At 41.6% G+C, this 23480-nt stretch overlaps 1 protein-coding gene across 1 annotated transcript; it reads right to left on the bottom strand.

Annotated features, from left to right (window-relative positions):
* Nucleotides 1-164: 164 nt before the first annotated feature.
* Nucleotides 165-21822, bottom strand: dnm3b (dynamin 3b). The gene is made up of 21 exons (XM_061044276.1): nucleotides 21519-21822; nucleotides 20647-21003; nucleotides 18249-18322; nucleotides 17907-18056; nucleotides 15615-15818; nucleotides 14054-14152; nucleotides 13672-13832; nucleotides 13183-13325; nucleotides 12919-13054; nucleotides 12594-12661; nucleotides 11893-12031; nucleotides 11058-11144; nucleotides 10368-10438; nucleotides 10134-10188; nucleotides 8529-8642; nucleotides 4611-4720; nucleotides 3662-3776; nucleotides 3215-3379; nucleotides 2805-3037; nucleotides 2505-2678; nucleotides 165-1802 (listed from the first exon to the last, which is right to left on the bottom strand). Exons 2-21 carry the CDS (start codon nucleotides 20805-20807, stop codon nucleotides 1760-1762), a joined length of 2502 nt encoding a protein of 833 aa, XP_060900259.1. The 5' UTR covers nucleotides 20808-21003; nucleotides 21519-21822; the 3' UTR covers nucleotides 165-1759.
* Between the last annotated feature and the right edge of the window lie 1658 nt (nucleotides 21823-23480).

Genomic DNA, 23480 nt, shown 5'->3' with positions numbered 1-23480 from the left:
GTTTGCCTACCAGGATAAAACATTTTCTGGTATATTAATAATTAAGGCCAGCCATACCATTTTATTTTTGAAGGAGTGTGTCAGTAAGAGTTCTTCATAAATCTAATGTTTGTACCGTCCTATAAACCCATGGCTCAACAGTAAAGACTCTGTTGACAAAGTGAGACATTATGAGGAATACGTTTATTGAGTAGCGATACAGAGACACAGAAAATAACAACTGATGTAATTCCCCTGTTTAACATTATGCCCTCTGCTAAACAATGCCGTCTCACCACAGCTGGAACAATTTGTGTTGACCCACAGCAAGTTTTTCTGTTTGTTTTTTTTCTTAGACTTTCGGATTCTCTTTCTACATTTAGCTTTGGCAATACAGAGTTGTAATTCATGCCGGTAAGGCAGTCTAAATTCAATAGAAGAGAGCATTTAGTGAATAGAGACACAGAGAACGATTAAAGCGATAGGATCCTTGATGAGGTCTTTTGAGTCCACAGGTACAGTATCTCCTTATCATTGACTATATACATCAGAACAAAGTTTAGGCTCACATACACGATAACAAACAGACAGAGAAGCACTTGTACGTTGAAGACAGCACCTTAAGCTCGGGCGCAGATGCTGACTGACTGGTTTTAACAGTGAGAGAAGAGAAACTCAAAAGGGAAACAGACAGGTAGGTTGTGATGTGCATGGAGCTTCAAACCTGAGAAAAATCTAAATGGAAACATAATTATTTTTAAGTGGCATCTTCCATCTCAGCAGTCAGCGTCTGAACCAGAGCTCATGGCGGTGAGGGTCATAACTTGACCGTTGATATAGCACAGGTGGACAACTATGACGAGGTTGATTGTATTATTGATGCTGTTTCCATAGAGATAACAATACTGAAGGTGCTCCTCGTCCCTGCCACGTGTGTGTACGGCTGCTACAACAACACAGTAACAACGAACAAAAGTCCCACATTAAATGTATCCTCATGGGCTTTATGATTCACCTTTAACAGCTTTGACCATGAAAACAAACACAACTGAAACTCCAACGAACGTGCAGACAAACGGCACATGCACACGTGTCCTCACACACACTCTTACACACACACATACACAGAGTTACTCCCACGCACGTTAACACACATACTAGATAAAACTCCTGTTCCTAAGAGAACATTAAGCTGATAATAAACATTTAATTTGGGGCCATTATACAATGAATTAATACCATACTAAATAAACTCAGCCTACATATAGGCAACGAAGTCCTGTCCCCATATACAAACGCACAAAACACACGCACACACACTCTACATACGCACACTCCCATGCAATAAAAGCAGCTTATGTACCATGCTGCGTTTTGGAATGAGTAGGGCAGTACGACTGCTCGGCATATTTTCATGTAGAAGCAGCAAGAGGGGGGCGTTGGATGACTTGGTGAGGGGTTTTTGTGTGTGTACTTGTGTGTGTGTCTGGGGTGGAGGTTTTTGGGGCTCCAGGGACAGATACTGGGGTAGTGGATCTGCTAAGCAAACCTGAACCACAGGCGAGCAACAAGCGCACGTACACATACACCACAAGACAAGTACCATACTGTACATAGATATATGGACATCGTCACCTGGCAGGAAATTTGGGTTCAAAGACTTCAGCGTCTGCACTAAATGAGAGACCAGGACTGCAGAACCATGGCTAAGAGAGAGGGGGAGGAGAGGGGGAGGGGGAGTGAGGGAGATAAGAGTATGGAGGAACCCCCTTTAAGATGTTTAAGGTGGGGCTTGTCTTGTTGGAGATGGTGGGGGTCGCCGGCTTGGGTAGAGGTGACAGATTGTAAAAAGATAGAAAGAGAAAAGACAAGGAAAAGGGGAGATTAGTTTCAATCTTAACACAATTGTAGAAACCCTTTTTTATGTTGTGATTTTCACCTTGAAGTGTTCGCAAAAAACGTGTGATATCATTATTGTTAAAGATTAAACAAGACTGGGCATTAAATGTACATGTCTTTACACTAAATATGTAAACTAAATGTCAGTGCAAAACATTCCCATGTGCCACTTGCAGAGGACGATTGTGTCTTCTGATGAGCAAACAATGTGATTCATTTTGAGTCTAACTTGTGCCATCTTACAAAACACAACTATGTTTTTTCCCATTTTAAGCTCAACACATTCCAAAGTTTTCACAACATAAGGGGAATCAGTGATGATATTTTGATATCAAGCACTCCTGATCATCTGTTGTTAGCTTGCTAACTTCTTAAATTGTGGTACATTTGATGGCGGAGGCTGCAGAAGTATCAACCCTTGACCTCATGGAAAGTTAACTAACAACTAGCGAGAAGAACTGAGATTTCATTCCAAACAGTGTCGTTAAAAAATAACGGAATATCGTTTCAGACTTTTCTATGTTCTTCAGTCTTAATGAATATTTCATTATCAATTCCACATAATAGGATGACATATTTAATACCTAATAAACCCAACAGGTGAGTCATGTGGAACAGGTATTTACCTGGGGATGCTGGGAGGAGCCCTGTTTGGGCGGCTGGGGGCCTGAGGACTGTCAGCACTGTTATTGAAGGGCCCCAGAGGTCCTGGACGGTTCGGTGGTGGAGGGGCCCCTCGAGGACCTGGACGCTGTCCTGAAGACATCCTCCTGGGGGCAGTGGGGCTAGGTGGAGGAGACCTGGAGAAATAAAATGAAACAAAATTGAATAATGTTATAAAAAAAATTAGCACAGCTTACTAAAGTGCTTTTTTAATTTGGCTACAGTATGCATGTACATGGTCAGTTTCATTCCAGCTACTTTACCTGCGATTCCCCCCGGGTCCCATCCAAGAGGTGTCAACAGGTGGAGGCATGGGAGTGGTGATGGTGGAGGTGGAGATATCGCCGATGATGCTAAGAGCCTCCTTCAGGGCCTGGTGGGTCCTCAGCACCTCGTCCCTTCTCTGGGCCTGCTCCTGGGACTCGTCCATTAGAGTGTTTTGGTCGCCTGTAGAGTACAGCTGAGCCAGCAACTCAGCGTTTATGAAGTCCTTCACCTAGTGGCAGGAGCAGGAAGTGCAGGAGGAGGATTTAGAAAAGTGAAAAATACATTTTAAAGAAGGTCTTCTGAAATTCTCACTAAAGGGTTATTATGTTGTTATTTATCAATGTTTATCTGTTTACAATAACAAAATATACTCAGACAAACACACGTCAGAGAAATGTTATCTTACATTGATGATCATTAGATGCATGATGGTCTTGGGGATGAGATCCCGGGTGCACTTGTTCACGATAGCCATGTAGGAGTCCACCAGGTTTCGGATGGTTTCCACTTTACGCTCCAGCTGAGGGTCCATTGAGAAGTTATCCGAGGTGGTCGTGGTCTCACTCTCAACCTGTAGGGGGAGGAAGTAGGAATACTTTATTTTAAAGGTAAAGAAAGACGATGAAAAAAGAGGGGCCAAGGTTCAAAAACATCGAGTGAAGTGTCTGAGAAATCACTGCACTTCTGCAAGATTTAAATGGTTGTGGAAGTAATCGATTCATTTAAGAACATCATTTATTCTGGATAAAAGATTTTTTGTCACATAAAAAGTAGAAAAGAGATTAAAGCGGACAAACTGCCAACCATAGGGAAAAACAGAACAACTGGATACAGATTGAAAGGGTTTGCTGACCGTAGTGGTCTTCTCGGGATAGACCCCCGCACGCAGGAGAGACGACTTCCAGCTGTCCACATCTTCCTGAGAGTCACAGGCCAACTCCAGGGTGCGATTATCCTTGTACACATTCCTAAACATCCAGACACAGGAGGATAAGCATACTTGGTGGTACAATTAAAGAGCTAGTATTCTCTATTTTATGTTGAAGTAAAGAAAATACAAACATGAAGTCTTTTAATGAGACACATGTTATAAAATGATCTACTAAATCAGTGAATCATTAACATATAAAAAGATGTGGACTTCTCTTTGGCTTTAAAAAAGTTCTAAACTGTGACATCTGGAAGAATCCATAGTATTAGGTTATGTGCCTTCTTTCACCTTATATTTCTCTCCAGCCAAGAAAAACCTGAAATGGATCATGAAACTGAAGTACCATTAAACTTTACAGGACATTCTACACCAACAACTCAAGTTGAGGGCTGATACATGGCTGGTTTTAAAAAAAAAATTACTGTTTTATTTTATTTTTTAAAGCGGTTAGAGTCCTGCTGGCCTCTTCTAATAAATTATTCCAGCCTACTATCAAAACATCCAGGCTTTCAATTCACTCTTTTTTTTCCTCATAATTTTAATTGAAAATGTCTGATATTTTCATTGTATCTTTTTGACAACTTGATTCTTCACCACACACTATATAAATGACACACTTTATGAACTGTGCAGCTGCAGATCTGTTGGAAATAGTTCCACTCTGTTCCAGTCTGCCATCATGCATACATGCATGCATACATACTGTACTTAACACGTAATCCAAAACATATTTCAACCACTGCAGCACACACAGGGCTTTGAACTCTCTGACTCTATCTCCTGCATGTGGTTTGCTTTTAATGTACTATTTTCATTTTACAGATATGGATAAAAGAAGTTCAAATATAGGTTTTAAGATCTCCTGACTGACCTTGACTCTGTGTTGAAAATACAGAATATGTGCTTGCTGGACATGAAACTCTTCTCCACATCGCGGACCTTCAGGTTGTCCAGAGGGAGCATGTACTTCTTCTCTTTCTCCTGTGAATGAGCACAACAGGAGGATCATGAGGGCATGACTAATCTAAAGGTTTTTCCCTTTGTTTTATTCATTTTGCACAAACGTTTGTCCAAGATAACAGCCGTAGAAGAAAGGTGAAATCAGGATTTTAAAGAGGGAGAGAGAGGGGGGGGGGGGGGGGGGGGTGAGTTAAGAGAAAAGGGGGTGACAGGAGGGAGAAGGAATGGGGGAGAAATTAGAGTGGGAGGTAGAGGGGGAAGTTGGAGGGTGGAGAAGGGGGAGGCAGAGTCAGAGAAAGAAAAGGGAGAAGGAGAACACATGTGGAAGTCATTACAGTGTGGGTCAAGACACAGTCGTTCTTCTCGGTGCGTTTTTTTGTCGGAGAGAGCTGGGTAAACTCTCCGGCTGCGGTGAAAACGCAGATACGTGCAACAACGAGAGAGTGAGCCTAAAAGTTCTGAGGTGGACGCTCATGGTAAGGACACATTCAAAGGCAGCCGGCGGCGGATGCTTATATGAGGCAACTCGGCTCCTCATTTTTACTCCCCATCCTCGCCTCCGTCTTTCTTAAATGTCTTTTTTACTTTTATCCCTCCCCCTCTATATTTTTTCAATATTTTTTCTTTCCATTCCAGAGGGGCCCACTTCCTGCCTGATTTTTTGGAAGAAGGAGGGAGAGAGAGTGAGAGGGAGAGAGATTAAATGACAGCCTGGCGTTAAAACTCAACATCTGGTAGTGCTTAGCAGCACACAGAGAAGCAGGGGAAGGAGGGAGAAGTTAAGGAGAGGAGTGGGTGAAGGGAGGAGGAGGAGGAGGAGAGGTGGAGGAGAAGAAGCGCTAAAGTGGATTTGCAAAAGATTTGCAGAAGAAAGCCCACATCTGGTGTGAAGGTGCAGAAAGTGTTGGTCAGTGGTCGCAGGTAAGAATTAAAGAGGATGAGGAGGGAGGGAAAAAGAGAAGACAAGAAAACTCTGCAGACTCTTCTGTGGTGTATTCCCCAAGGGGTCACTGCGGCCCATATATGGTCACACAGGTCCCCTCCCTCTTCCTCTCTCTTCCTCTCCATTTCTCACTCCCTCTCTTTCTCTCTCCCCCCCCCCCCTCCAGTTTCTCTCTTTCCCTCTTTTTTGTGATATCCCCTCCCTGAACGTGCAGCCAGTCTGTCCCAGTCGTCTGAGCGAATATGCCACGTCAAGGCTGGATACTCTTCATGGCCGGCGTGACCGAAATGGACCGCGAGGGGACCCAGAGCTCAGACCTTTTAACCAAAACAAATAAACAACCCAAGAGATGTGCACAACAAGAGCTGGGGGAAGGCGGCAAACGCGGAGGAGGCCAAAATCGCAGTTTCGAAAGGGTTTTTTTCCGATAGACGGAGTCCTTGCTGCCAAAATGGAGAGGGGCGAAGGGAGGCCACAGACGACAAGAGGCGCGAGCATCTGGAAGGGCAGAAAACCGCACACAAGGCCTGACTCTTAACTCCGGCTCCGTCCACCCAGTGTTCAGACTACCTGTTCATTGTCATACTGGTGTACAGTAGTCTGCACATTGGTTAGACTGGGCATGGACCATCTTCTGTCAGCTCTTCTTTCTGTGTGGCTCTCTCTGTCTCTCTGTTGGTATTTCAAGTCTCCAAGATGTGATTTTTTTTTTTTTTTTTGCATCTCCCTTCTCACCCTTTGCTTTGTTTTTAATCTATTTATCCTCTCTATGTGATAATCATTTGTATTTTGTCCTAAGTGCATTCTAACACTCATCACTTACTTTTCACTTCTTTTTGGAATAAACATACATCACCCATTTCAACACTAACGGCACATTTGACAACTTTGCTGTGAAAAGTTTCAGCCAGTTTTCAGCCAGAATGGTATAATATTTAAAGCCAAACCGCAGAGAATAGAGTGCTCACATAATTTATAGCATGAATGAGTAAGTGTGCAGGCTGCTGGCCTGGTGCTCTGATGAAGATGTGGTCCACTAGAAGAGGGGGAGGAGCGACTGTGGCTGCAAAGCATCTAGCACAGGCCAGAGGAACCAGGGCCAATCAATCAAGTGCAGTTTGAAAATACAGTCAGACAACTCCAGTGAAGTTCTTTCAGTGGGTGGCCAAAATTAACTTGGAAGACTTTAGGCAAAGGAAGCTGGTGTATGATAGATTGCTGTGGTGTTTTAAAAAAAAACTGCAAAAAGAGGGAAGTTAAAGTGTTTCTCAGAAGGTGCAAACAGAATAAATGTAGAAACAAATTTTGTGTTGCTGGTCTGTGCTAAAATTATGAAAAGTCAAAGAGAGGAAGTGCAACGTTTCCACTGCTGCAGGCAGAATATTGTGCACAGTGAAGCCGGTTTGGGGGGGGGGGGCACTTTATGGAGGGGGCACTTTATGGAGGGGTTTCTTTCTGCTTAAACATTACAGGCTGATGTTTGGATTAAAAACTTGCGTTTTTCCTGCCAAGTATGCGAGCAGTTCCAAAGTAACTTGCCAACCACACCAACAGAGGCAGGAGGATGTGTGCGTGCATGTGTTCCCGCGTGTGCATGTATGTGACTATAGAAAGTTCAGGGAGTGTAAAAACAGAAACACACAGACGATCCAGCGGAGTCTATAATTTCCCATATTACCACACTGACGTATCAAATGACAATCTGTAGACTCAGAGCTGTGCGGCCCCATGTGCTGTCTGAGGCCTGAGTGTGCTTTCATACATTTCTGTCTGTGCGATAACATTTGGAAGGGATTTGGACTGTTCCAAATTTGCAAAAGAAGCAGCAAATGCCTGAACTCCCAGTGGAAAGAGGTGGGGAGAGCAGAAGAGGAGCTTTGGAGACAAAAGAAAAGATGAATGGAGAGAACGAATGGATTACAAACTCTCTCTCTCACATATAGAGTTAATTAAATGTTCAACACAGCTTAACTACTTTCAAAAAAACATTTAAGCAGCCTGAATAAAAGTGGTAACGTGTAAAAATCTACTTCTAAAATCTAAGCTATAGAGAAGTCTGTGTCGTTCTCTTGGTACTGCACCCTGACAAAGAGACTAAACAATGCCCAATAAACAAACAACAAGGCCGCAACAAACGGCCGACTGGCAGAAGGAGTTGCAGTGTGTCTGCCTATCTACACTTGCTGTGCAGAATATCCTCCAACCTGTACAGCAGGCACAGACAGGCAGATAGACATCAGCCCACCAAACACGACGGAGCAAAAACTGCATCCTGTGCATGCAGAGTTTTGTGCTAAAACAGACATGTGAATCTTTCTAATGTGTTATTGAAGACAAAATAATAAAAGAAAATTAAAGAACATCTTCCAGATCTGAGTTATTTATCCAACATTAGTATGCATTAAGTTATTGTTAGGTACATGGGACCCATCCGCCTTGGTTTATTTGTCTTTTTTTGCTAATTCAAAAGGAAGTCAATTAGATAAAAATCAAGTTTATAAAGAATAATTTTCATGTGTTTCAACTTTTTTTAAATAAAATATTTATTTACCCACCATGAAGACTTGAATACTGAATTACCCGAGGATTATTGTCTTAAGAATGAATTAAAATCGTGCAAAAATTCCCAAACTGTCTGACTTCAGGAAAAACGTGTTTTAGCATCTTAATACTTGTGCTGAAGCTGAAAACGTTTTGTCTGTCTGCTGTTTGGTGCTGAGCCTGAGCAGGAAATGGAGTGATTGTTTTCAGACAAAATAGCCGGCCAAAATTATAAAGGAAATTAATTTGGACAACAACAGTGCTGGCTGCTTAACAAAACAATGAGCTTTAAGATAACAACAAGCATATTTAAAAATCAGTGGGTTAAAGCTGCTTGACAATCACCTCATCATCCTTGAACCAGGAGAGGCTTTCAGCAGTCAGCACGAACCAGTACTCTTTGGCTCCTCCCTTCATGATGCTGATGTTGTTGATGGTCAGCCAGCCTTTGCGTATGACCTGAGGGGACGGTAAGGTCAGAAAGTCAGAAATAGCAGCTGTATATAAAAAGAGTTATTAAAGTACAAAAAGAAAACCTTTACACCCCCCGAAAAACATGGAGATAACAGGAGCTCTTCAACTGTAATCTTTTGAAAAACAAAAAAAAGAACTCACCCGCCTCTGAAACAACATAAACAACACATCATGTGTGATGCTTGAACTGGGATGAAATGTGTGTGTGTGAAGGTCAGGTTAGGTGTGTCTCTGTGACTCACTCAGAGCCGAGCATGTGACTGTGTGTGAGTGCAGTCTCATGCAGGGAGCCGTGTTAGTTCTAGGCAACCATTGTGTTAAGTGCTTCAAGCACACGATATAGAGCATGTGTGTGTCTGCCGTGTTAAGTGTATTAACCCTAAAGGCCCTACATAAACAAGCCTGAGGGCACAGTGCCAAGTGATCATTAGGTTAGATTACTGTCAGTCTTGCATCGCCTAAGACTCACTAAGGAGGTTACCCAAACCATTACAAAAGCCTTTCTGTCAGCGACACAAATACGAGAGATATTTGGGTTCTGAAAGGACTCATTATTCTGCAAATTTTACTCTTTGGCATGATTGTTTTACTGCAAAATGTTTAATTTCCGTTTGTCTGGATGGCAACCCCTTGTAGTCTGCAGACTTTGGTACTGTAGGTGGAGGGTGTTGTTAGAGAGTAAACGGTTAGATAGTAAACTCTTACAATAAGACCTGATGCGGGAGGAGAGGAGGCCTGCAACAGGAAGGAATGTGGCTCGTTTAGAAACCTTGTGGTGCTACAAAAATGTCAGTTTTTTTCTAGTGCAGCTTATGATAAAGAAAAAGCCCCTGCAAAAAAAAAAAAATCAGCTCACACACACTCATGGCCTGTCAAGAGTGGAAAGGGAGACACTGACAGGTTGTTACGCATCAGTGCTGGAGAGAGCACCACACAATGGGCAGAAGTGTTACTGCAGGCAGAAACGACATTGCAAACCATGACCCATAATGAGAGATACTCACCAACAGTCGCCCATAAGAGGGCATCTGAGATTCTCACTAAGGGATGGGGATGAAATGCAAAGTGGCACCTTGATGACACAGGAAGGGGTTCAAAGAAAGGGAGAGGTCTCAACAACAAACACCAGTGATGATGGAGGAAAAAGTAATAGAACCCGATGTGATTCTTTGACGGAGATAAACATATAAAAACCAAAGAAGCAAACAGACCACAGTACAACACTGGTGCTGGAACTAAACATCATACAGCATGCATGACTAAAATATAAAATCATAACAAAATCTCACATGTAAATAAGATCAAATGTGTCGAAAGCAAAAGATTTACTGAAATGAAAGTTTGTCTTTCATTTAAGAATCTCTCTATCTGTATTCTCTCTGCAGTAGCAGTCCTGATGCTGTGTGGCTGTGCTCTCTTCCCTCGACCTTGTGCTCCGTGTTCGTTTATGACCGACAAGACGCGGCAAATGCTCACCTGATTCGTTGCTGAACTCTGGCTCTTATTAGTCTGGCTGCTCCTCTGCTGCGCACTGCAAGAGACAAACAACAACACAGAGACGACAGGAGAGACGGGGTGAGGGGAGAAAAAAGGTTAACAGGAGTTACAGAATATATTATAAACATGTTTGTTTTTTTTTCAACCGGCCTGACATTTTCATTCATAAATAATTCATCACTTTAAAAGGAAGCTAACAGACAGACAACTTACTTTGCAAAGCCAATGAAGTCTTCGTGGTTGGTGTTGATGTAAGAGAGCTCGATGTCTATCAACAGCAGAACCTGGAATGAAAAAAGAACAATAACATGAAGCGAGTTGAACTCATCCATAAAAGAAAACAATATAGGAGGTTTTTAAGGAAAGCATTTCTATTCGTTTTACTTGTGAGAGTTGGATTCAAAGCTTTATATCAAGTGTCATATTTGTATGCTTAACTGTTTGTGGATTGTTAGCTTATTAGCATAAAGACAGGAAGCCACAGAGAACAGCTAGTTTGTGTCTGTCAGTGCATAAAAGCAACACACGTCATTATGAAACTGATGACATATAAAATATGTGAGATTTAGAGGTCACTAATAAGTGGATTTTGTGACGTCTTGAAAAAGCTAGGCTCGCTGTTCCCCTCTGCTTCCAGTCTTAGTGCTAAGCTAATCTAACCAGACATGATAGTAGCATTGCTCTTCTTGAAACATTAGCCATAAAGACGAGATATGTCTTCCCATACATTGTGTTAAACAGTGTATGAATGTAAGTAACAATGACCCATGCAAATGAATCTTTAAATTCCACAACACAAAGACAGAAATGGAAGTAGATCTCTCAGTTATACTGGATAACAGCGTTTGCCATGCATGTGTGTGTGTGAGACTGTCAGTCATAAATAAATTGTAAGCTATTCACCTGGTCTTTGGCCCGACTCTCTCTGTCTCGGATGTGAGATGTCACAATTCTTTCAGTTTCCTCACGCAGCATGGGGAAGCTCTCCAGCTGAGAACACAACACAAAGATTATCTTTGATTATACATGATAAATCAAATGTAACAATAAAGAAAAACTAAAAATAACCTTTATTTGAACTACATAACAACAATTGTTTTATTATATTTGGTTTTATTGCTTTACAGAGTTTCTATTTTTTCATATTTTTTTAAGTATAACAGAAGTATAAAAAAGAAAAAAAGGGACTAAAATATATTCTACAGGCTTTATTATATTAAGAATTCAAACCTGTCCTCTTGGGGCGACTGGCTCAAAATGTAACTGCTTTCCTAGCTGATGCATCTGTTGTCCTATTAAGTACCTTGTAATAAGATTTGAAGACGCTGAATGTAAGAGCCCACAAACCTTTTGCATAAATTGGAAGACATTTTTGTCCGGACAACATTTGCATATTTTTTTTACATAAAACAACACAGTGTGGGGCACAGATAGCCTAGTGGTTAGATCTGGCCCCATGTACGGAGGCTAAAGTGGGCGACCCCGGTTCAAGTCCAACATGTGGCTCCTTTCCCGCATGTCATTCCCCACTCTCTCTCCCGATTTCCCAATCCTGTCTAAATAAAGGTTAAAAGCCCAAGAAAAAAATCTTTAGAAAAAATTCTGCCTGTTGTTTCAGTTCTTTTAATAATGTATCAATTGATACATCTTTCTTTTGTCCATGAACTGTCGACTATCCTTCTGTATGACCTCTATCCTCTCTTTAAACTTCCAAACAGTCATTATTCACATGGGTTACCTTGTTGGAGCACTGGCGTACGACGTTAATCAGTTCCTGGATGACCATGTCCACACACTTGACGCAGGGTCCCTTCAGCTTCATGATCTGCTTCTTCACAATAGCCTCGAACGCCATGTCGGGGGTGAACAGTCCAGTCCTGAATTACAGCAAGAGGAGGGGGACAAAACTAATCATTTGTATTTTCCTTTGGTAATACAGTATATATGTTCATCTGTGTTCAGATTTTATAAGTAGCAACCATAGACTTTCACTGCAAACAATTTGTGGTTGAACATAAACGTGTCAGTGCTGCAATTTCAACCACATTGATGTGATATAAAAAATCATTATGGCATATATTGTTCCAGGTATTTCTTTTTCAGGAAATCTAGGCTATAATGTGGGCATTGTTAAGGTACGATGGCTCTCTGAAAGTGAACAAAAAAAAAGAAAACTCCAAGAAAGGTTGGAAAAGCTAAACATGAAGGATAACATGCCTCTCCCTTTTTTCAACAATCCCAATCCAAGCCATGCACAAAATTCAAACATATGTATTTCATTAACTTGTTATTACATGTATTTCTACCTGTACAATACTAACAAAGAGTAACACAATAGAGCTCACATCACTTGTCAGTATATTTGGAGGAATCGTGTGACGTCCATTGAAACATTGGGAGATTTAAAAATGAGTTGACTTCAGTCAGACAGATTCCTACCTGATACCGTGGATGTTCTTGATAGCATAGCTGATCTCACGGCGCATCTCCTTCTCATCACACTCCATCTGGGGGGAAAAGAGGAGGAGTTAAAAAAGAGGGTAAAGTGTAAAACTAAAAAAGACGAGCAACAGCCTGATCAGAGATAGCTTGACAGACATTAAAAAGCATAATTACAAGAAAAAGGGAGAAAAAATACTCTGCCATTAGAGGATGTTAAAGGTGATCTAAGAGAATCTTAAGAAAAGAGATATTTGTGTGTGAAACCAGTCAAATAAATGCACTGCAGCCTCTTGCTTTGTCTTCTTCATGTCTGATATATCACCTTGACCAGCTCAAAGGGGAAACGCTCATGGAAGATGCGGTTGATTTTTGCTCCACCAGACAGCTCCACTGTGTCCACCTGATCCCCTGAACCCTCAATCCTTTTCTCAAAGTCCACAGAGAACTGCTGCACCATCCTGAAACAAATAAAAATGACAAATGCAAGACCTCATATGACCTCTGATATCTAAATGCCATGGTTTTTTTTCCTGAAAAAAAAAAGAAGGAATGTAAAAAGCTCTTGTGAGAAAAACGGACTACTGACTGCAGCAGCTGTTTGGTTTTGCGTGACGGGTCATCAGGTCGGTATCCCCGGTATTCCTCGGCCTCCTTGTCCAGAGCCAACAGCTGGGACTGCAGCTTACTGCGGAAAGCTGGCAGGGTGTCCCGGATGTGGTTGGTCAGTTGCTACAGTTAAAGACACAAAGCCAGCAAAATGAAACAAAATACAATCACACAGGAGCATCAATAAGAAGATTACACTATGGGTACTCTAGCAGCACAGATATTTAAAATCTAAGACTTTTGCTTCAAAGACAAACAGAACAATAGTACACTAACAGAAAGTGTGAAATCATAAATTATTAGGAGCTGAACCAGAAACAGTGAGAGCATGTTCCACCTACTGACAGTCTTGTATCACCCACACTGATGTTCAGTACAACAGAAGTGGTTAAAAAAAAAAAAAGGCTGCTCTCTTATTAATCATGTAAAGTGCTCTGTCGGAAAGCTCCGGGAGAAAATCTATGATCACCTCATTGAGCACTCTCTGCAGGCGCGGGGTGCCCATTTTGTCAGCCATGTGCCTGTACGACGGGTGGGAAAAGAAGAACTTCCTCTCAGCCTCCAGGGCGGCCTTGATGTCTTTCTTCCCGTCTATGTCCTTCTGACTGCGATTCACCACTCCAATATAACCTGAGGATGAATAAACAAACAGGGACACACATTTGAGACACGTAACAAATCACAATCCCAGGAGAGAAAGGCAGCGATAGTTTGGGGCTGGATAAACAGAGGATGGAATTGAAAGAAGGTAGAAGGCCAGGGTTATTACAAACTGTGACTATGAACACAGGGAGAGAATTTTATAGTGAATGAGAGTAGCAGAATAATGTTTAAAACACACACACACACACCTCTTCGCAGTGGCAGCAGCTTGTTCTCCAGCACATCTCGTGCATCTGTTCCCTCGTCCATTAAATCCAGTTTGGTGATCACTCCAATAGTTCGTAGACCTAAAGAAGGCAGCAAAAAGAGTTGGGAAGGAGGAAGAGTTGATATGACGCAGTCATTTACTGCTTTGCAACATCTTCAGTGTGCATTTAATAGTTTACAAGAACAGCTTTTAACTCCTTCTTAATACATCAATGACATTTATGTTGTTTACCCCTTCAAGAAGCAGTTTCAAAAGCACCATCACAGAGAAATTCTAATTTGAGATTTTAAAGATATTTAAGATTGTTTCTATGTTTTTTAATACTGAAGTTTTCAAATTGATTATCAATTGTATTCTAAGGGTTACAGCCACTATTTTACCAACAAGCTGAAGGTATTTTTTTATGATTTTATCATAGGAAACAAGGCTCGCGTTTCTTATCAGCTGAAAAGAGAATCTCTTTGAGTCAAACTGTTTACCTGTTCTTAATTACATTGATGTGCTGAATTTGAATACCTCTGCTTATTGTATGCCAAGTGTAATGTGATAAATTTAAATCTCCCTCTTTCAGTACACACAAACATTTTATCAGACAAAGCCATTCTGGGTAAATTCTCTGCTACGAATCCTCGCTCTTAATCTTCAAGGATATAAATCAAAATATTGGCCTCTACAAATGTGGCACTTTGTTGTTCCCGAGGTCAGAACTGGATTGTAAAAGACAGCTTTCAGTGTATCTTCACTGTCTAAATGGAACAACATAAAAACTGATCCTGAACCTAAAAAATGGATTACCCTGAATATTTTTCAGTCTTTGAGCGCCTGTTAGTTTAATGTTATGTTAACCAGCTCTTCAATTCTACAGTTCATCTGCATCTTAATTCTCCTTTAGCATCTTTAGCTATTAGCATCCTTCCTCTTTATGCTCCCTTTTAAATTCTTCCACCTCTCTCTCTCTCTCCTTGTCTGATATTATTCATCTCTCCCACAAGGTCACTGCGTCCGAGGACTCTGCTTCTTAGCTATTTCCTCCTCTTCTCCTCTCCTCTGTCCTCCTCTCCTGTCTGAGGGTCAAACTATGTGGGTATTAAAATAATTTGATGCCGTTCTCCTTCCTTGACCTTGCTCAGTATCCCACTTCAGGAGTCTCTTTTTCCTTATCTTCATCTTCTCTATGTTTCTTGAATTCCAGCCAACTCTGTCAGATTTCCTTGTTCTGTCCTTTTGTTCCTTTCTTTATTTTAAATGTCCTCCCCATGCCCCCCCCCCCCCCCCCCCCCCCCCTCTCCTATCCCCTTATTACTAACAAGTTATAAGATAACTGATTGATCCATATAGGGAAATTATGTGTCCACATTTAGTTGAGTCATCAGACAAGGACAGACACTTTGCACCATCCCCGCATCTGCTTCAGGTTACACTCCCTGAGCACATGGCCACCTTATCAGAGCTTCCTTTCCTTCCTTTCCTTATTCCTCGTCTGTCCTACAGCTTATATTACTCTAAATATCTTTTCCATCATCTCCATGCTCTTTCCTCACCCTGTGGATCCACATCCTTGGACAGTTTCAAGGCATCAGAGTTGGCCAGGTCAGTGTTTGCTGGAGTGACAGCCAAAATCAAGCAGCTCTCTCTGGTGATGAACTGCATGATCATTTCCTTGATCTGCTGCTCGATGTCCACAGGCTGGTCTCCAACCGGCACCTTGGTGATCCCCGGCAGGTCGATGAGAGTCAGGTTCAGCACTGCAAAGTCACAGGGATGAGATACAAGAATAACTTTGTCACCTTCATGTGGCTTTATTTCGAGTTAAAGGTGGAAAATTGTTGTTTTCTCCACATTAACTTCAAATCACCCTTTAAAGAGACAAAAACATACAATGATCAATATGATTATGGTCTAAAATATTTAAAATTATTTTTCAACAAATGCACCCAAAGTATATCAAAAATCCAGCAAATCATTAGTTCAATAATCTGATCCCATGCAGTACTAAATTTGTAATGCATGATATAAGCCTCCTCACAAAGCTTACAAGCTCTGGACTCTGTGTATCAGGGAGCTCTGAGGTTCATCACTCATTTTAAATCCCTTACTCATCACTGTTCGTTGTATGAACATGTTGGATTGACATCTTTGACCATAGGCAGACTTTAGGGATACTTCTTACCTTCTGACCTTCATATCAGAAGAGTACAGGGACTTCGATCCAAGGCTCTTTTCTTTCTGTCTGTCCCAAAAGTCAGAACTGAACTGGGGGAAAGGGTGTGTAAGTTTGCTGCTCCCTTTACTTGGAACGAGTTGCAATAAGATCAGTAATTTAATAATCCGGTCTTGATGGATGATTTTAAAAGGATGTTAATGATTTGGAGGCAGACACATCTGGCTGTAGATGTTCTCCCTCATGTGTTTTTGGATGATTTTGACAAGCATTTGATGTTTAAATTTATTATTTGTGTCTGAATGTCTAATAAAAATGTATTTTTTCTATTTGTATGTTTGGCTTCCTTGTTTGTGTGAAACTCTGTAAATTGTGCTGCTGCCTGTCTTGGTATGGACACTCTTGAAAAAGAGTTGTTCCTGGTTAAATAAAGGTTACATGTGTCTTGTCTTGTTTTATAACTGGCTAGCTTCAAAGTAACATTACTTTCTGATTAATCTTGAAAATATATTCAAATCTTTGTTATTGTAGAATTTAAGAGCGAAGTTTATGAGTGAAAGATGTGTAAGATGATGTAATGCTAAATAAAATAAAATAACTAGCTAACTTACAATATACGTGTAAATGTTACAGGACTTTAGGCTACCCCATGTCTGTTTCAGACATTTACTGCAGTTAAGCTTGAAAACATCTGACTTCACTAACCTAGCTAACAACATTTGGCATTTTAGCTAACATTACTGAAACAATGCTCTCTAGTTTGATGTATTTAAAATCTACAAGTTTACAGCAGTATCAAACAGCATTTAATGGTGTGTATGTAGTGCTGGGTCAGATACATATAACATATTACATTTTACAGTATGTTACCAATAAGGTATGTTAGCTAGGCTGAACAACAGTTAGCTGCATGCCTTGGTGTGAATATTTAGTAAAAACATGAACATAAAATAGTTTGTGTCTCATTGAGAGCTGTGTTAGTGGTCCTATACTGTTTAGATCTCTTTTAGTGATATCTTTGCTTACAAATTAGAGGCTACAATGAATAGGTAGTGCAACCATAAAGGCTAACAGACACTCGTCTTAATGCTCAACCAACTAGCTGGATCTCTTGATATCAATATATAATTCTGAGGTTCTTGGAAGTGTATTGTACATACAGTTTACAGTACAACAGTTTTAAACAAGAAAGTAATAAATATAATGTAATACTTAATACTTAGGTTAACTGATTCCAATCTATTCACAAAATCCTTTTTTGAGGATTTCAGATGGTAGAAAACGTAATTAACAAGTCTATCATTTAATCTAAATTCTTTCAAGGCTCTTGTGGTAAAAGGTCAACATTCACATGAATAAAGACATCTACTGTATAGAGGTCATTAGCCCTTTGTCATCCCAATAGCATCAGTATAGCATTTAGAGCATACCATATTCAGTCATATAAACACAGAGTGGCCTCCTTTTAGCTCCTCAGCATAGAAATTCCTCTTTATATGATTATTTGTATGCAGAACCATATTCTTTGGTTCTGATGACCCAGATTTTAAAAACACTCTCTGCCAGCAAAAAGTACAAAGAGTGAGAAAATGATGACTCACAGCGTGCATGTTCTATTTTGATTCATGTTATTGAAAAAAGAGAAAAGCTGAGTTACTTCATGAACTCTCACCATGTGGGGAGTAAACCCGCAGGTTAATGGGGACGGGAGATATGCCCTTGTTGGCCCCCGTGATACGGTCAGTCTCTGCCTCGATCTCTTGGCGAACCTCATCGAAGTCCGTGAACTTCTTCCCTTTGCAATGCAGGAATTCAGCCCATTCTGACAGGATGAAAATGAAGACCATATAACCTAGATTAGTGGCTCTGCTTTCTTGTGTATGAAAGCAAAACAAAATGACAGTGTAAGGGGGGGGGGAAGCCAGGGGGGGAAGCAGTCCCATTTATACAGAGGAAAAGGCTGCATCTATGTGTGTATGTGCAAATGCTAAAACGTGTGGGTGTGTGCTCCCACCTGCAGTGGCGCTGATAAGCTGCAGAACCAGGGGCCTGCGGGTGACAATGCCAGATCCACGGGGCAGGAAGTCCCTGAAGAAAGACAGAACTCATTAAAGTGTAGCCAAAATAAACATTTATCAAAGAGCTAAAGCATGGGCATGATGCATTATGAAATTTGTCTTTTTCACTCCTGAAGGGAACATTTCTAGTAATTGTTCTTCCTGTAATGACATGCCAACTGTAGCTCCTTCAATGTCACTAATCTGGTATGAAATAAACCAGTTAAATACAGTCCGGGTGGAAAAGAAGCCATTTTGGGAAAAAAAGCCTATTCTGTAGCTTTTACTGCTGCAGCTGCAACTTAAAGCGCTTCAACAGTAAAGAACAATCTCACCTGATAAACAACAGGTGACTTCACCATTTCCTTAGGGGATCCACACTGACTCATGCTGCACGTGTGTAGATGTGTGTCCAATAGAGGATACCACAGAAACTTACACCCACATGCTGAAGGTATTTTCCAATAAACCTTATTAACACATATCGACCCCAAGAGCTCCCTCATGAGGGACAGGCTTAAAAAAAAGACGAGCCCTCCTCTTGTCCATTCAGCACTGTGCAGAGACAGCTCAGGACAGATGGATCATTACTCAGCATCACGACTCTCAATGAGTGCACCAACAGGAAAAATCAATGCATCAATCATGACATGCACAGATGCCTGTTAAAATGCAAAAGAAAGGAACCATTTGGCCACACAGAGCAATGAAGCTAGCAATAAAGCTAATTGCACTGTGTTTTGGTTAACAAGGGAGGCAGGATGGGGAATCAACGAGTACATTGATCTGAACCATCTTTGACTCGTGAATAAATCAAAAAGATTTTTTACAATGAGTATTTACTTTTCTACAGCAAGTCGAGCTACTTCTTAAATATGTACACTCTGTTGCTCTGGGCGTAATGACGAGTAAAACCACTTTAACAATTAGAAGATATAGTTAAAACAAACCTACGTATAAAAAGTGATCGTTATTTGCCTTAAAATAGTTAGAAAGAAGTAGTCGTAGTTGGACATTTTTTTAATGTCCGGCCATTGTGAGACTTCTAGACAACTCTTAAATTTGGCTTAATTTACTTAGAGGGAATTTCACAGTATTTAGTCGCATACAGCTGTTAAAGATAATAATGCCTGAATTTTCTTCTTCTTACATGCTGGTATCAGATCAAATTAGCCATTGTGAACTTTCATGTAGCAGAATAAAAATCGAATTACAAAGTGTGGTACTATTACATCTTTAAATTTAGTGTGGCCTCTCACCGTTAAGAACTTGCAGTGACAAAAGAGGCTTAAAAAATAAAATCTAAAACTTAAAGATCCTCTCATTTTAGTCCCTTCATTGGACCCAGCACCAAAAGACAATTCCCATGGATGTCTTCCAGAGCCACAGAAAACATTAAAGAGCTGATTTCACAGGCTGACTTTTTCCAAACATGATCAGTAAATTGACCTTAATGTAAATAAATGACGTAGGGACCCTTTGAGAAGTCAGAACACGAGAAAAGCGCTATACAAACTCAAGTCCATTTATCATTTACCTTTGATTTGTTTTATATCATATCCCAGCACGGACACAAAAACGAAACCTCAATAAATGCATCAATAAAAAAATAACCGCTACATTTCATGGCCCTTAATCTCTTTAAAATGCAGGGCTATAAAACTGAAAGGAACCGTGTAATATTGATTGCAGAACGAGGCTCTTGCATCAGAATACAGCACATAATGTAGTAGCTACAAGGCAGCTGTTCTGTCCAGCATTTCTCAAGGAAGTGCTTGGTCCTTATCTTGATGTAAATATAAACTCATGTGCAGCTGTTCATAAAACATTTGTCATGACTGACCAGAATCCAGGGTGAGATGATGAATATTAATGTGTTTCAGACACTGCTGCATGCACAGAAGGATTATGGTTTAAAATGGCAGTGATGCGTTTCTGCAATCTCCATTTTATGCAACAGAACATGAGTGTCATTTTTAGAGGGTCAGAAGCATATTAGGCTGTGAAAGAATGCTTGGAAACTAAAAAAAAAAAAGAGATGGCTATTTCTAGTGACTTTGTATGACTGTAGTTGGTGCTGATTGGGCCAAAAATCCCCAGGTGCTGCTGTAACCCAAATATGCCTGCCTTCCTCTGTAAGTAGCCACAAGGCAGTGATGTGTGTTTGGAAATATTTAGGCTGATGTTATAGAAGAAATCTGAAGGTGTGTGCATTCACTAGGTGCAGCAGTGACTTTACGCTTCAGGGAGAGATGGTTTGAACTCTGCAGAGAGAGATTGGCCTCATAGGCCTCTTATGTGATCTTCAAGGTTAGCAAGAGGAGGGATTATACTATTCCTGGAGGTCAATTGTACCTGCCCACAAAGTTCTCCAGCACGGAGCTCTTTCCTGCACTCTGGCCGCCGACCACCGCGATCTGCGGCAGGTCCAGGTTGCAGGCTTGCCCGATGTAGCTGAAGGCATCCTGCAGCTTGTTGACCAGCGGGATCAAGTCCTCCATGCCACGGTTTCCCATGGTGCCTTTAGACGGAGGGACTCCGGATCAACGAATCGAGAGAGAGAAAGAGAGGAGGAAGGAGGAGGAGGAGGAAGAGGAGGGTGTAGGGAGGATGTGTGGCGCTGCTATATTAGTCCAGGATACCGCGGTGCTTGTTGATGTAGTGAAGTCATCTAGCCGCGAGTTGCCCCGAGCCAAGCGAGGGTCGGAGCGACTGTGGAGGCAGAGGAGGGGAGGAGGGGGCAGAGAAGAGAGATATGAACGGACAGGGACAGACAATTGCGTAGTTGCTTCAAACAACCACCATAACCTCTCTTGCACACACACACACACACACACACACACACACGCACACGCACGCACACACACACACACACACACACACACACACACACACACACACACACACACACACACACACACACACACACACACACGCATACACACACACACACACACGCACGCACGCACGCACACTCACACACACACACACAAGAACAAGCACAAACACACCGAAGCCTATAGTTTCAAGGGCATTTGTTGATTGGAGCTCCATTAAGCAACACTGAGCAAAATGGTGCGTTCAATGCTCCATAAAATCCCACACAAATCACGAATAATAACGGCAAAGCAAAGCATAGGTTTTTTTTCTGGGTGCAGACAGACATAAATAGCGTCTGTTGAAAATAAACAATAGTTAATATCACATTTTGTTTGTTCTGGACCTACCCCGCCTCAGGATGTCTTCGGTGTTTTCACTGTCCGATGGTCCCGGTCGCTGTCCGGTGCTGAACCGACGCACAGATCAGGCAGCAAAGACGAGTGGCCAGAACCTGCACGATCACACAAGCACCACCTGCTGGATCGTATATTCCTGTGCATAAATCGTATTGTTCCTGTAGGTTTTCGTTCAGATCAGAGCGGCTTCATCCCGAAAACAAATTCCGCTTTGACAGATTAATCATTTTCGCCCTCTCCTGCGCTCCGCGGTGCAATTGCGAAGCTGCGTCTCGCTCCTGCACCGTCACTGACGAGGCGGAGGACCAATGGAAAGCTCCGAATTGGAGAGGAGGTAGCCAAACGCGGCACCCCTATTGGCTGAGTAGGTACAGGTTAGGCCTACCTGAGCCCGCCCCCTATTTACATCCGTGCCATCTCTGCCGTTGTGACTCATGCGGCACGGCTGCGCATCGCTGCAACAGACGAGGGGGGACGCGCTCCTTCAGATCCTGCAGTAGGAGCAGGAAACCAGCATCTGTCGTAAATTTCAAACATGGTACGCAGTGACAGTCATTTTATGTCGCCGTTCTGCGTGCATGTTAAGTCATCGCTGTGATTAGATGCATCATCCATTAGACTACATTTTTTAAAACACGAAGCCTGGAAGGGCTCGCTTGAACTGGACACAAACGTGTTGTGCTCGCTCACAGATTGTCACTGCAGGCCGGGGCTGGTGGAGGCGGTCATGCATAAAAGGATGCTGACATTCTCTATCAGGACAACCTCTGTGAATCATCAAGTATCTGTCCTGCCTATCATGAAATGATCTAATTTGCCAATTTGATCTTCAAGCCCATTTGCAAAGACATTGAAATAGATCTGATATACATCGAGGACACAGAGCTCTGTACACCCCCATCCATTTGCTTGTGACGTTAAAGTCGTATCGATTTAGTCAGGATTGGACCTTTTCATTATGGTCAGGCCCCTTGAGATGTCTCTACTCGGCCTATCATGTTGTAGTGAGCTGTTCCATCACTAGATGGCAGTACGCATCCAGTCACTCTTAGTGTGGGCCTTGTTCTCATTTAAGTCAAATATATTTTGGAACAAAAATGAAACCTCAAGGGAATCCTTAAATACATATTTGTTTACATCATAGAAACTTGCATTTCAGATGCTTCAATAGGGTTTAAGTCAACATTGGGGGGGGGGGGCACTGTATGCCAACTAAAGTTGGCATACAGTGGAGGAAATAATTATTTGATCCCCTGCTGATTTTGTAAGTTTGACCAATTACAAAGAAGTGAGCAGTCTATACATTTTATGGTACCTTTGTTTTAACAAACAGAGATGGAATATCAAAAAAAAAAGTCCAGAAAAAAAACATTGTATAAAGTTATAAATTCATTTGCATTTGATCAAAGGAAATAAGTATTTGATTCCCTACAAACCAACACAAATTCTGGCTCCCACAGACCGGTTATTTCCCCGGGAGGCACTCAGATTAGTCCTGTCACTTTAAGAAAGTACTCCCAATCACTGCTCGTTATGAGTATAAAAGACTCATATCATGTCAACAGAATCAATCTCTTCCTTTCCAACCACTCCAACACCATGGGCAAGACCAAATAACTTTCAAAGGACATCAGGGACAAGATTGTAGACCTGCACAAGGCTGGACTGGGCTACAAGACCATCAGCAAGAAGCTTGGTGAGAAGGAGAAACTGTTGGTGCAATTATAATAAAATGGAAGAAATTTGAAATAACCATCAATCGCCCTCGGTCTGGAGCTCCATGCAAGATCTCGCCTCGTGGGGTAAGGATGATCATGAGAAGGGTGAGGGATCAGCCCAGAAGTACACGGGAGGAGGTCTGTAATGATCTCAAGGCAGCTAGGACCACAGTCAGCAAGAAAACCATTGGAAACACACTGTACCGTAAAGGATTGAAATCCTGCAGTGCCTGCA

Source organism: Labrus mixtus, chromosome 8, assembly GCF_963584025.1.
Source record: "Labrus mixtus chromosome 8, fLabMix1.1, whole genome shotgun sequence".
NCBI classification, from domain to species: domain Eukaryota; kingdom Metazoa; phylum Chordata; class Actinopteri; order Labriformes; family Labridae; genus Labrus; species Labrus mixtus.
Note: the sequence above shows the minus strand (reverse complement) of the source record. Positions and strands in the feature narration are given on the sequence as shown.

Bases quoted from the DNA above. Each gene is read 5' to 3' on its own strand.
- dnm3b (XM_061044276.1), bottom strand. From the start codon at position 20,807: ATGGGAAACCGTGGCATGGAGGACTTGATCCCGCTGGTCAACAAGCTG. The intron at 10,439-11,057 runs GTGAATAGCTTA...TTTTCATTCCAG, and splicing joins AGAGTCGGGCCAAAGACCAG to GTTCTGCTGTTGATAGACAT. The intron at 4,721-8,528 runs GTGATTGTCAAG...GCTCATTCACAG, and splicing joins CCTGGTTCAAGGATGATGAG to GAGAAAGAGAAGAAGTACAT.